This window comes from Myiozetetes cayanensis, unplaced genomic scaffold, assembly GCF_022539395.1.
Source record: "Myiozetetes cayanensis isolate MyiCay16 unplaced genomic scaffold, myiCay2020 scf2-11, whole genome shotgun sequence".
NCBI classification, from domain to species: domain Eukaryota; kingdom Metazoa; phylum Chordata; class Aves; order Passeriformes; family Tyrannidae; genus Myiozetetes; species Myiozetetes cayanensis.
In genome coordinates this window covers 84,347,007-84,362,066 of record NW_026087411.1, presented here as the reverse complement: position 1 = coordinate 84,362,066, position 15,060 = coordinate 84,347,007, and the positions used below count along the sequence as shown (strand labels likewise).

Genomic DNA, 15,060 nt, shown 5'->3' with positions numbered 1-15,060 from the left:
TGAATTCGTACCCTCAGTCAAGTTCATTTGTGGTGCTAGTTGAAGAAGAAAAAGGATAGGGCAAGAGGCAGTGATTAGGGCATTATAAATGTGTCATATTTTTTGATGCGTAGCGCAGTTAATATTGTCAGCTACTGTTATGAGTATCACGCTCATGCAGAAGACTAGCTTTTAGTTTCTCTTCTTGGGCCTCTCACCAGAACTGGCTGCAGTATGACAAGACTGGACCAGTTCTGCCTTTAGCTTTGGCAGTTGCCTCTTAAAAGAGTTAAGAAATGCAGTTGCTCATTTTGTTAATTTAATATTAGTTTCTGTATAACAGCCTTCTGTCCCTAAAGCAAGAGTGTGTAAAGTAGAAGGCTTTAATTAAACTCTTTGTTGTGACAACATCTTCCTTCATTGTCATGAGAAATCAGGAAAGTCAGACTGTAACAGCGGTAACTTATTCCATGAAAGTACTAGCTGATTGACCTGTTCAGTATGTGGCTTCAGACATCCTGCATTGGCAGTAAATTCTCATTCATTAGCTTTTTCTGGCAAAAGTTAAACCAGCTTTGTTTCTGTGGTGACAGATTGTTGAGGCACTGCCAGCTTGTCTTTACCAAACTTTTTGCGTGCCTTTAACTGGCGGGCTTTCTAGATTGGCTTCATCCTTGGTACTGCCTTCTCCTGTGGAGCAGTTGTGTATGATAAATCTTCATTGTTGCACCATGGTTGTCCTGAAAGCCTGTACTGAATTGGCTCTGTACTTACACAGCATGCTAGATTCAGCAGTGTGGGCAGAGCAACATGAATTGTGTGTGTGGATTGAAAGAAAGAGTATAACTTTTATATCAAGGAGTGACAGACAGCAAAAGCAAAAATCAGAAATTAAAGACTCCTCTGTTTGCAAAGACCTGCTTGCCTATAACTGACTCAGTAACCTATAACTTGGACAACCACCTGTCATAGTTTTAAATTTAGACTGACAGTTCCATTTGCTGGCTGAAACTGTTGTAGAGGGGCTGTAATTTTCCAGAAGCACTATTCATTCCCTTTTTTTTTGCAGCAAAACAAAATGCATGTTGAGGTCTTGCAAGGGAAGTTATTTGAGCCACTTTCAGCTTATTTTTCTACCAAAATCAAAGAATCAAAAATCGTCCTGCTATGTGTTTTATCTGGATGACTGAGGGAAAAGATAATGATTGTTCTCATGGCAGTCCAGTGCAGTTCCCACTGACTGGAAAAGGGGAAATATAACACACATTTTTAAAACAGGAAAAAACTAATAACCGTGGAACTCCAGGCCAGCCAGTATTGCTTTGGTGCCTAACCATCTTCATACCAGTGTAACATGCAGGTAGCTTATACTAGGCAGAGCTGTGTTATGCACACTTTTTCATTTGATTCAGGTAGCTGGGGGATAATGTCATATTTACTCATTTGTCCACTGATTTGACTCATTATTATAGTTTTGATTGCATTTTCTGGTACAGATACTGAGTTGGCTTGATATTCATAGTTTTTTAGACTCCCAGTACTGTTTTAAAAATTGCTGTTGCATTTATGATCCTCCAGTCTGGAACTAAGACAGTTTTAAGGAAACAGTGCAGTTAATGATTCAGCTGCTTATTTACCTCATCAAGTTCAATGCTGTAGTCAGTACACAATATTCTGTCATGGATGATACCATGAGTGTACTCATTGTTTGCTTGATTTCAACTACAGTTTTTCTGCTTTGGCTGTTGGCATTGGTAGTTTTATAGGATATAGAAATGTGTTTTGAGGATTTCTGGTTTTACCATTGTTTCAAACTTCTTATGCATGTGTACACTAGAAGAATTGGAAATTCTTCAAAGTGTGTCTTAAGAAATAAACATATTTTATATTAATGTTACTGTCCTGCACTGGACATCCTGTCGCACTCTCTTACTTGTCTTGGTTAGCAGAGCTTGGCAGTTTGCTAAACAGAAATAGTGAGAGCTCCATCCTTGAGGCAGACCAGATCTGTAGCTTTGTACAGATGAACCAAATGAAACTGCTTAACTGCAAGAAAGCTGTCATGTTCTGAGTTTGGAGTAACATGTTATCCCTCATCTGTTTTGAGTGTATGAATGCAGTGACATGAAGACTGACAACATATTCTGTACATACGCTATGTATTTGCTCGTGCTCTGCTTTTATATACAGCCTGCATCTTCTAATCCAGTCCCTGACCAACACCCTTTATTCATCCCAGTTCACACTGTCAGGTAGCAATTGCACACATTATAAACAAGCTAGCAGGGAGAAAATTGTTGGTTGTCCTAGAGCTCCCTTGTGTTGGCCTCAGTTGTGTCCTCCTAATTGCGGTGGTTCTGCCACATTATGAAGTGTTCAGAAAGAATATTTCTTTCTGAGAATTCCTGTGGGTTTCGTGTATGCAGCTGTCAGATGTACAAGTCCATGTGCAACTGTATGAGTCCATATATCTTTTCACATGTGAACACTCCTCTGGTGTTATACTGTTAGAAACTTTGTGTTTTAACCACACTGGTTCACTTTACATGTCATCTAATGTCTGTGCTTGTAATCTGCAGCTCAATGTTATGTACAACACAAAACACACTGATCAGAGGCTCAGATCTGTCCAAAAGCAAGAAGCCTTTGACTTGATTGTTGATGTAAAGGATGACAAAGACGATAAAAACCATTTGACCTTGAATGTGTGCACAAGGTAGGTAAATCAATTGGAGCATCTCATAGACATCTTTGTCTATACAGCTTTTAGATTATTTTAAATGAACTAAATTATCCATTTGTTTGTGTGAATTTACTAATATATGGGATGTAAATGTATGAATAAAGAGAATAAAAATTACTTTGTAAAAATGGCAGTAGTTAAGAAGCAGCTTGTAAGTCAATTTTTGCTGGCCAGGTGATATTTTTTTACTGGTAGCTGTAAAGATACTGGTACCTTAAACATTAGGGGTATGTGGAAAAATTTACATGAAATATGAGAAAAAACTCAGAGGCTTCTTTGGTGCAAGTGCTTCTGAGCTATATGGAAGACTGCACGGACTTGAAAATTGAACCAATGTCTTCCACATTCTGACTTCTAGTAGCAAACCATGACAATGACCCATTACTCTTACCTTTCATTAAGCGAATCCTTTGCTTTTGATACAGAATTAGATACTTGGCTCAGAACAATTTTGGGAGGAGTCAAAATCTGTATTTACGTAATGATAAATTCAACTGTGGATTTGCCCTATTGTGCAAGTAACTTTGTGGTCTTTCATTTACCAGTAGTTATGAATTTGGTAATAGAATACAATGTAAGCATTATTGTAGGTTTGAAAGAGGTGGTGAGTTTTCCAGCCAGGCTAATTCTGTTCTTTCTGCTGAATAAGGGAGAGGAGGATGAGGGATGTGGGGCTGTGTGTGTGCGTCTGGGATGATGTTTCTTGTTCGGTAATCACCTACTAAGAACTGAGCTGAGACTGCTTAAGTATCATCTCAGAGACAGCCACAGAACAGCCACCAGATGTTACCCTGAATAGAATTTGGATCAGATGAGAACAGTCACACTGCATATTCCTAGGTCAGCCAGTCATTAAACCAAGTTGCTTCTTTGATGGCTTTATGCCTCAATTTAACTTACTTTATACATATATTTAAAAGGAATATACGAAGGTATTTGTCCTCTGACTGTTTCTTCAGTATGAATTTTGTCTTGTAGTTAAAGACCCCACTGCATATTTCATATAAGATCCTATAGGATAATGTATCTCTGTTTTTTTAATCTTCTATTTTTTATTATCTACAAGGATGTTGTTGAAATGATTACATTTTCTGTATTTAGCATTTGATCTGTTTGTAAATGCTTCCTATAGAAACACTGTTTTCTCCTTGTGATTTTATAATAGATTCCTCGTAAATGCAAGATTTGCAAAATACTACCTGATCCAACATGATTACTCTGACATTCCTTTCATCCACACGCTCCTTTTGTTGTGTATTTAAACTTTGAACACCATATGTCTAGAACTACTTTTATGCTCTGATTACCACAAGGGAGCTGTGACTGGAGATGGAGCCTGTAGGTGACACCATCATACAAATAATCAGCTATAGAGAATATGATTTCAGTACAGAGGATTGATTTAATTTGGGAAGTAGCCAGCAGGCATAAATCCAGAGGTCTGTTTTTATCTGTTTGTGGTATCCAGTTCAGTGACACAGATGGTGGGCAGAGACACTAGAATACATGAGAACTTTTGAAATAGAATGGGCTTGTTCTCTTTTAAAACTTTCTGTGGAGTGTCAACAGCATTCTAAAATCTAGCACAGACTCCTGACATGTAAAGGGTTTATATGCTGGGTTTGGTGTAAGTTTTTGGAGCAATCGTATTTTCTAAGACCTTTGCTTCAAAAATAGAGACAAGAAGTGCTCTGTCTCTCCAGGAAGGCTCTAGGGTGATGGTGCTCTAATTGTAAAGTGTTCAAAGCATAGCGGGAAATCTAGTGACATTAAAAAATCTCCTTCAAGAGACTAATTGGAACATTGAGATCCATCAGCTCTTATCATGGAAAGTGGACTGATATAACTTCTAGTAAGTCTGTTTCTATTCCTTAAGCTAAGACTTCATCTCTGGTTGCTTAGATTGATGGATCAGCCATCATCCTTTTATTTTTTTTTCCCTATAAATTGTATATAATGTATGCCTTATCTATATTTCTGAATTCATGATCTTTACAACATGATGTGGCTTTCTAATAGAGAAACCAAAGGAGGCAAATACAGAAAGATTGCTGAAATATCAACCAGTGGGTATGCATAGTCTAGCTTTGGGTATGCATCTAACTGTGGATATACATAGTTAGTTACTGGAGGCTGCAACTTCACAGTTTTTTAATTTCTCCAATCTGCAGAATATCCATCTTCTTTCAACCAGCTCAACAGTGGTTGGCCGTGGTTGTCTCCATGGAGTATCACTTACGACTCTGGAGAAGATGATGTCTCACTCAAATTGAAGTGGTTCTTAGTTAGAGGAGCTAACTCACTGTCTGAGAAGCAAATACCTAGAGGTGCCTGTTTCTTGGCAGTCTTATTACCTGCATACCTTTTCCAGACATGAGAAACTGATCACTGATGGCTCTACTTTCTTGTTTCTGCTTTCTACCTACACTAGCTTGGTGTTGTTTTCTCCTCTTTGCATCATCTGTGAAAGGGTCTTACCCATATCTCATATTGCTGGAGAGCTGAAACATGAGATTGATCTGAAAACATTCTCATTTTCTTCAGGTACAAGTTTCAAGTCTTTCTTACTGGTCATTCTTGCATGGCCATTTTTCCCCTCTTTTAAGAGACCATGCAGTAGAAGAGATCCAAGCCCAAGGCTCCCTGTTTTCCGTGTTAGGACAGGCAGATCTCCTTAACTGATAGGCATATCTAGGTCACTCCTTGACAGTATCAAGCTGGTTTGGTTGCCTGTTAGTATTTTAGTAGCACCCCATGCTGGCTAGACAACACGGGTATTTTATTCTCCTCTTATTGGTAATTATGCAGAAATAATTACATCCAGTTCCAATTCAGCTATTTGTTTTCAATAGCAGCCACTTTGGCACAGCGCGTCATCCAACAGATGGTTTCATTTGCTTCTAATCTTACGAGCCAACTGAAGTCAGCAGTTGTGCCGTGTTTCTTTCAAAGTTGTATCTGCATTGAATCAGCCATGCTGTCAGGCTTAACAGCATTACTTTGAAAGCAACTCTTCCCCCCCCCCTTTTTTTTTTTAATAAACTATCCAACTCTACAAAGAAATAGTTTAATTACTTTCAACTACTGTCAGGCTTTCAAAGTAAGGATTAGAGACATTTTTGTTCTAGTGAAACAATAATCATTTACCCTCCATGCTAAGGCAGGGGAAACTCTTCTGCCACCTACTTTATTTAAAGCAGTTCCATTTTTTGCAGTATCACTTGTAGAGCAAGGAGCACCATAAAATTTTTCTACATGTATTGTGCACTGTGGTAGGTAAGGCTTGCTCAGTAGAGCAAACCTTTTTAGTCCAGCATCTGATTTTCACATTGGAAGAAGATGTAATAATAAACATTATCCAGGAAAAAAGAAATCAACTTATTAAATATTTTTTTTTCAAATTTGGGTTAATAACATAGCTGTGTATTTTCAAACTGAAATTTTGAGAAATAATCTGATGATGACTTTGTTAATGGAACCATCAGTCTCTACGAAGAAAATTTAAAAAGGTTTGTGAGACTTTTTTGTTGTATAGTTTCATCTCATCCTCCAAAATGAATAAAGGCAAAACAATGCATTTACAAGAAGAAATATATATATTTCAGTACAAGAATTCCTACAGCATTTCTTAGTTGCTTCTTTGAAGCATGTTTAATTGCAATATTTCCTGCGTGTTGTTGATGTAAACCTCCACTTACAGATGTCAAAAGAAAAATCCTCCTGGTGTCAGTGTAGTCTCTCATATGATTTATGTACTGTAGTTTTGTCTGTGCTGAACCTGCTTTTGCGTATCTGGTTGAAATTAACAGACAAAATAATCGAGAAATCAATTTTTAGCTTGTTATCATTAGAAATTTTCTTGTCAGCGTTTTGCTCCCTTTGTTTCCTAATTATTCTTAAACATTATTACTTCTGTAGTTGAGACGTAAAGATCAAACATTTTCTTTGGAGAGTGGGCTACTGTATTTCTTCTAAAAGTTTCTTTCTCTCTGTTTTTTGAAAAGGTACTTTGGTTCAGGCACAGCTTCCCGTAGTGGTATGGTCCTCATGGAGGTTGGCTTACTCAGTGGTTTCTCTGTGTCACCAGATTTTGTTCCATTAGACAATACAGTTAAGAAGATGGAAAAAGACAATGGAAAAGTCAACCTATACTTAGACTCTGTAAGTTGAAAATAACAAAAAAATGTGTTTGTAGTGATGTTAATCTTGGTTCAGACATTGTTTGGCCTAAATTTGGAAAGGCATTATGATTGTATTCTTTGGGGAAATCAACATCTGCTACTCACATTGAATTAATAGTTCCACTATTTTTTAGTGAGACTGATTGGATAGGTACCACTCAGTTGTATTTGTAAGGGGTTTCTAAATTAAGTCCCTTAAAAATAATGTATAAGAAGGCAGGCATTTCAAGAAGTCTGTAGTTTGACCAAGATAAGCATCTTTATATGCATCCTGACTCCAAGTCTTTAGAAATGGACTACTGCTGAGATAAAAGTCCTTGCCTCTTCTATGAAACCACTACTAGGGTTCTCAGAATGTTTCTCTCCTGTTTTTCTAGCTAAATGCAACACAAGTTTGTGTGGATATTCCGTCTACAAGGGACTTCAAAGTGGCAAATATCCAGGATGCTTCAGTGACTGTGGTGGATTACTATGAACCTCGTAAGTGTCAGACATTTCAAACAGGGCTTAGTGATTCAGAAGCTTGAAAGAAAGGCTTTTAAGGAAATAGAACAAATTTTATTGAAGAGAAAGCTGCATTAAACTGAAGTTGACTTCTTTTCATTAAAGTGCATCCTTTTTGGACATCGGCATGCCCAATTTCTCAACAAATAGTAGTGTTTTCCCTTATATGTTTATTGTCCTAATGGGTTGGTTCCTCAATTGGTGTGAATTGTCATAACTTAGTTGAAGCTGATACAGATTGGCTTCAGTTTGGCCCAGTGTGTTCCCAAAGTCACCAAAATAAAGCAGGAATTTCACTGTAGTTCACTTACCAGTTTAACGATGACCTCTCAAGTAGCTTTACCATCTATTTCACATTCAAACTAAGAATACTTAAAACACTGGTGAAAATGACAGTATTTTGATTTCTATAGCTACTTAATAAAGATGTATGTTGGAAGAATAGTTTCAAAGGTTTTTGTTTGTTTGTTTGTTTCTTTGGGTTTTTTCTGTGTGTGTACAGTGTGTGTTTTGGAGAAAGGCAAAGATGTATAAAGTTGTTGGGCAAAATGAATAACAAAGAAAGATTACAAATTACTGCAGAAAATATTAGGTTTTCATTACACCAGCCAGTTGGAACATTATTAAGGATTTAGGCTTGGTTTGAAATAAGACATAAAAAAGTTGTATAGGCAGTTTTTTTCACGTTAGTTTGTTTTAGCACAATACAAAAGACAACCAAATATACTATGATGTGTGCTACTGTAGCTAGGTGAAGATCACATTTATTCTGTGTAGGCTGAAATGCTTGTCCAATCACAGAATTTAAAGTAAAATGGGAAATGAGTAGATGTAGCTACACAGTCCATTAATGTAGAGCATGTTTTAAGGCCTGGTGTGACTTAAAAAATACACCAGGTTTTTATTTGAGACAAACACATAACACAGCATCTATGGCCAAAATTAATTCCCACATACTTCAGTTCCTAGAAGAAGAGTTCAGAACCTAATCTATTAGAAAAATGCCATTAGATAGGCTAATGAATATGTGTATTACAAAGTTACATATAAATACACATGTGAAATATTTTTATTGTATTTAAATAACTGCAGTTCATAAATTCTCAATAAAAATTTAACTAAATTAATATCTGTGAGGAAAAAATTGTATGACATAATCAGTGCTGAAATAGAAAGCTTTAACTTCAAGAAAATTATTTATTTCAAATATTATTTTATTATACACCATTCCTATTACTATATACCATAGACATATTATTGGTTAACATATATGCATATGTTGTGATTCTGAGTTCTCCTGAGAGAACTCCTTTCTATCTAATACAGGAATATGCTTTTATTTTAATTTGATTTTCCACCACTGATGTAATTGATGATGGGGCTATATTTGTTGTGATTGTGGGGCTATATTTTATGTGATTAGTGACAGTCAGATTCATGATATATTCAGAGTTAGGAGATGTCTAAGGAGCTCTCATGCTCTGGCATTTATCAAAAAATATATCTGTGTGGCAGTAGTACAACTGTCATAGGTATAAGAGCTGGCTTGGATGCCAATACAGCAGTATTCTCTTACCCGACTGTTTAGAATAAGTTTGGTTTCAATGTTTGGTAAGAATTTGGGCTCATAAGCTGTACGTTTTATTTTATTTTTTAATATCTTGAGGCTTGAAATGAAACTGAATATAATTTCAGTTTAAAAATGATACTTATAAAAAAAGAAATGGCAAGTTCCCTAGTTGGAATGAAAACCTCCAAAAAAAACCCCCCAAAAAACCACTAGGTGGAAGAAACTTTGCAAAAGCTTGTTCTGTGAGCAATTACCATGCATTGATGTTTTTGAAATGAATATGATTTTTCAGGCTTCTAGTCTGTTTGGCTTTGTAGCAACCCTTCAGTGAATGGGAGAGTAAAATACAGAAGCAGGAGCTAGGTCAGGTAAGCAGTCCGCAATTCAGGAAGCTGAAGCTCCCAAATACAATAGAAAGAGAAACCATCAGTTATGAGAGACCTAGATCTTAAATGTTATAGCCAATAACCTGACAGGGGAAGCATCCAAATTCCTTTGTCATGCAGTTAGGGACAAAATTCCTTTCAAAATGTTTGACTGAGGTTTGTGAACAGATTGGGTCTAACAGTTGAAGTTGAGCCTATGAAGGTGTACCTTTCAACAAGCATTTCCTTGAATATATTGATATATTCTGGATGAGGAAAAATGATTAATGTCTATGCTTAAATAATAATTCTGGGAAGTATTTTGCAGTGTATGATGAGGTCTGCATCAGGGTTCAGTGCATCCTTTAAAAATGGTTTCTTTGTGAAGCTAGTTTGTTGGTCAGTTCTCAGAAGTTCATTAATTAATGTTAACTAACTTTTTTGAACAGGGAGAAGAGCGGTGAGGAGCTACAACTCAGAAGTAATGCAAAGCATAACCTCTTGTGACTTCTGTGAAAGTGATTGCAGTCTTTGCCACCGAGATGGTTCTCCAGCTTTGCTTCAGCACTCTTCGTTGGCCTCCTTGTTCTGTGTGATATTTGTCCTTCATGTAAACTTGCTGTGCAGTTGGATGCTGTAAAAGGAAACAGATTGTTTCACATCTAAGGTTTCCATAAATTATCCAAAGAAAATTTTGTGTTCAGATACCAGCCCATCTTCAGCGATTACTGTGACCAAACTCCTGCTGTGTTCAGGGAGAACTGGGCTGGCCCATATGGTAAATTTCTGGCTGTGCCAGAAAACTTCTTTAAGAGTGTCTGCTGGAAAAACTTTCCAAGTGTTAGTTTCATACTGAAGCTATTTTCTGCAGAAGCACAGAGTTACTGAGAAAGCAGACTGAGAAAAAATAATCTTAACTCCATATTCCCACTTCGATTTTACCCCAGCTGTCAGCTGTGCTTGTTTTTTAGGGGTGTATGTTAGTTTGCTTTTCTGAAACACAATCTGCTTCTCCATTGGAGTATTGATAAGCAGAGAAATGGGAGCTTGGTACCAGAGCTCACTTTGTTCTGTTCTGAAGGTATGACACTTAACATTAATACTGAATTTCACTGTGTGCTCTAATAGGGAATAATATGTAAAAAAAAAGAAAGGAACCAGCTTCAGAGCAGATCCAAGACCCAAAAAGTGCTGCATTTATAAACTGCTGAATGCTCCAGAAAGTTGTCAGTTTCCTTTTCTTTTGTTTGTTTTATCGTTACAGAGAAGATAGGCATGTTTTTTGCCAATTCATAAGCTAATCATGCTTGAATATAAAGCCTCAGGATGTTCTCATGCATTTTACTCTGAAAGGGTTTTACTCTAAATGCATCAAAGATACAGTCTTTGATACAGACTTTGAATGAAGTCTTTCAGACTTCATTTTTCCAGAATTATTCAAAACCAAACCTAATTCTCTTTCCATATGAGAATGCTGGTGTCAACTGGTGTATGTTTATGGCCAACTGGAGTAAGGTTACCTTTAACTTTTTCTGGTTTTTGGAAGTCTTCTAGTAATGTCACTCTGGGGCGTCATTTTTGTCTTGCATTTGCAGTGTCATCTTGTTAAGGGTGGTAACTCCAAACAGCTGCTTACAGCTCTCAACGCCATGTGAGTTGGTGGCCCTGGATACCATCTGTGCACCCTGCTGTTGGTTGGTGGAAGAAGCTTTTAGGAGGCATGGACTGCACATGTATTCAGTCCAGCAAAACAACACACACGCTTGCTTAACTTCATACTACATACTACATACATCCTTGTATGCTTAAGTGCTTTGCTGAAGTGGGATGGAGGAAAAGGATGGTGAAAAGCAGTAGGCATTTCTACACCTAAACCTGCTTTTTGCATGTGGGCAGAATTAAAGATCTCTACATGTGGAAAGGTGTGAGCTTCAGAGCTTATTGCTGCTGAATGAGTGTATGAGCATGTTCCTTGTGTGGCAGCCAATTTATCCTTCTTGAACACTGCCTGTGACATCTAATGCTTACTTCTTTTTAATAAGAAAGTCAAGCTGATAACACACACTCACAGTTACTAAAATGAAGTTAATAGCTGTATGCCAATTAACAGAGGTAGAAATTATGAGACAATTGATTCCCTTTCTTTCATACCTTTTTGAGACGGAGTGTGTATTTGTGCACATGTAATAATATGGCAGTCACTTTCCTTGAGTAATTTTTATTCAAATTTTGCTACTGCTTAAAATTTATGTTTTTGTATTTATGCTCATCTATACTGTTGTTCACAATGGAAATTTTGCATAGTAGCATGGGAAGAGGCCTGAACTTCCTGAACTGGGAGTGCCTTCTAATACTGATTTATAGGTTTTTAACTGCAGAACTAATTTAGATGGGATTATTTGTTTTACTTCAGCTATATTTAGAATTTACAATGTTTTTCACAAATTTGGGGTTCTGTTCTATTTCTCTGGCAGAGCTTAGGCCTGGTTTCTTGTAGTGGGTTCACCCTTTTCACTTGTCCTGGTGCACTTTGGATCTAGCCCCTTGAATAGTTAAATGGTGCCTTAACAGAGCACCTGTGCTGCTCTGACCCACGTTAAGTAATACTGTATTTATTGAACTGCTTAGTCAGTAGGATGCACAGTCTGACCCTCTGTAGGCTGTGCCCTTGGTTGCATGGGTCCAAAGCTACGAGAAACCAGGACACAAACTGAAACACATCTCTGCATTGGAAATTCTTTACTCGTTTATGGGAGCACAGGTTGAATTGTGCCAAGTGTAAGGTTTGGAAAACGTTCACTCTCTAAACTGGGATGTGTTTTGCTGTGGGTTTGATTTCTTGGTGGCCTATGAAAGCTGGTCTCTCGTCTTTGGGAGCAGCCTTGACATGTCATTTGCCTCCTTATAATATATATAAGTTCAAGAACCCAAAGCTCACAGACGTTCAGGTTCTACTATATGTAGAGCTCCTAACAGGGGTATTGGTACCTGGTTGATGTTAGGATAAAGAGACTCATTTTCTAAACACGAGGTACTGGAGATAAATTACTCCTTTGCAGTAGATAGTAGGAATAAATTAGTTCTATTTAGCATGCAGTCCCATCTTCCTGATTTCCTTCAAGAAAAACAAAGTGCTTAGCAGAGTCTCGGACAGTTCAACTTTTACTAGTATTCCCTTACATTTGCTTTTGAGACAAACAACACATGTTTTTAAATGACTTTTGGCTGCCTTGCACACCATATAAAAAGCATCAGTCATAATGTACTATATCAGGGAAATTGTTGGAGTCAGTGAACAAACACCCTCTTTTATTTCACTTTTTTCTATTCAGCAGGCATATCGTTACAGACATCCAAATCTGTCTCTGTACCAAGGTATTTTAAAGGAACAGTGTACAATGTATCACTTCACACAGTGTTTGCATCAGGTGGCCTATAATATTCCTGCATCAGTGCCTTCAGTCACTTTGCAGCTGTGGCTGGTGCTTTGAATGAGTTGAGAGGATAAAATTTGTATTGTGTGTTGGCAGTGAATGGAACATTGGACAGGGAATATTGTGGGGAATAGTGACTCTTCTTTTGTTTTCCTCATCATTTTGGGGAAACTTTTGCACAAATGCTCAGTGTGTATATATGATCCCCCCTGTAACATCAGTTTTTGATGTTAGAGGGGCCTACTCCCACTGAAGTTTATAGGAAATCTTTTAGCAAAAAACCCCTTTGAAACTCTTTAGCAACAAGGTCTATCAGGAGTGTTAAGGAGTGATGCTAAAAGCAGTCAGGAATAGGTATTTTGTGATGGAGTCTTCATGTTGCATTGCATGAACATTTCTGTGTGGTTGCCGTTTCTTTGGAATCTGAGTGTTCTCTGGTACTTGCTTTTCAGCCATATGGTGTCAATGGACATGATGTATCCAGGGCCATTAATACACTATTGAATCAGTAAGAAATATTCATTTACTTAGGGTTGAGTCTAGAAAAACACTATACTGCATTTTACAGGTACCCCCAAAAATTCTACCTTTGCTATCAGCCATGATCTTAGTTGAGGTTTTCTCTGTAGGTTTCAAGGTGGGTGTCATCTAGAAATCTTCTCTACTAAATGCTGTTTTTCAGAACAGGGTATGAGTGCTACCTGACAGCTTAGAGCACCTCAGAGTCTGCATGCTGGGCCAGCTTGATGGCTGATTTGGATTCCAGCATGGCACTGCTTTAGAATTGTTTAGGTTGGAAAAGACCTTTAAGATCACTGAGTCCAACTGTTAACCCAGTACTGCCAAGTCCACCACTGTCTCCAAATGACACATCTACACATCTTCTGTATACCTCCAGGGATGGTGACACCACCACTTCCTTGGGCAGCCTGTTCAATGCACAGGAGTCCTTTTGGTGAGGAAATCTTTCCTAATATCCAAAATAAACTTCCCTGACACAAATTGTGTCACACACATGAAGTGCAGGTATTTATTTCCCAGTTTACTTCCATACCACATGCTCCCACTTACTTCACAAGCAGGAGCCTGTGGCTTGTGGACATCAATGGCATGTGATAAAAGGGAGAATTGGCCATACTGGTGCAGGAGAAACATGAGAGCCAAGGTCCAATGTTCACAGAATTATAGAATGGTAGGGGGTTGGAATGGACTCTGAAGATCATCTAGTCCCAACACTCCCTGCTGTGGTCAGTGCAGCAGGTTGCTCAAGGCCTTATCCAACCTGGCCTTGAGCACTGCCAGGGTTGGGGCATCCTCATCCCCCCTGGGCAACCTGTTCCGGTGTCTCACCACCCTCACAGTAAAAAATATCTTCTGAATATCTAACTAAATCTCCCCTCTTTCACTTTGTATCCATTATTCCTTGTCCTGTCACTAAAATTCCTGATAAGGAGTCCCTCCTCTGGCCTCCCTGCAGGCCCCTTTCAGATACTGGAAGGTTGCTATGAGGTCTCCATGCAACCTTCTCTTCTCCAGGCTGAACAGCCCCAACTTTCTCAGCCTCTCTTCATGGGGTGGATGGGGTAGTCCTCTTATCAACTTTGTGACCCTCCTCTAGACTCACTCCAACAGTTCCATGTCCCTCTTATAATATGTGCCTAGCTTTTGTGTTGAAAGTCGTTGAAAATCAAGCCTAAGATGCAAAAATTGGTTTTATTCAGTTTCCAAAATATTATCCTAGCAATATTTCTCCAAAAGTGGTGTTCAAGTTGGTGTGAATATTGAAAATATTTAGTTTAAGTTGGTTCCTGTAGAAAGCATATGCAAAGCCATTATAGGCTGGAGTATGCTACAGTGTACAGTGCATGTGCAATTAAACCCAAGATTTTCACAAAGTGCCCAAACCAACAACATTATGTGATGTTTGTTTTTTTAAAATACAGCTAGATTTTTAGGAAAGAATGTATTTGAACTAGTGCCTAATGGCATAATTTTTCTATCTCAAACAGAGTATTCAGTTTTACTTCTAATGAGCAATAATATTTTCGTTACAATCTTTCTTCTTGTACCATAAATCTTTATGCAGTGAACCATCTCTTTGTGATTTGAAGATTTTGAAAGTAGACATTCTCACTAGTAATTTATGTAAAAAATGTAGCATCAATTTTTTCCTTTTCCCCATATCAAAATATTTCACTTCCATGTTGTTTCTCATTCAGTTTATTGTATTTTTGTGTGCCATATTGAAATACCATAGCATTGCACTAATGCTATTCTAGGCAGT

The 15,060-nt window shown here is 37.8% G+C and overlaps 1 protein-coding gene across 2 annotated transcripts in view; it reads left to right on the top strand.

Annotated features, from left to right (window-relative positions):
- The window catches only part of CD109 (CD109 molecule), a 73,199-nt gene extending 61,651 nt beyond the window's left edge, over positions 1 to 11,548 (top strand). For both annotated transcript variants that reach the window (XM_050316059.1, XM_050316058.1), the window contains 4 exons: positions 2,559 to 2,695; positions 6,727 to 6,883; positions 7,281 to 7,383; positions 9,792 to 11,548. In XM_050316059.1, coding sequence (XP_050172016.1) covers positions 2,559 to 2,695; positions 6,727 to 6,883; positions 7,281 to 7,383; positions 9,792 to 9,982 — 588 coding nt within the window. In that variant the 3' untranslated portion in view covers positions 9,983 to 11,548. The remainder of the gene's footprint in view (positions 1 to 2,558; positions 2,696 to 6,726; positions 6,884 to 7,280; positions 7,384 to 9,791) is intronic.
- The last annotated feature ends 3,512 nt before the right edge of the window (positions 11,549 to 15,060 follow it).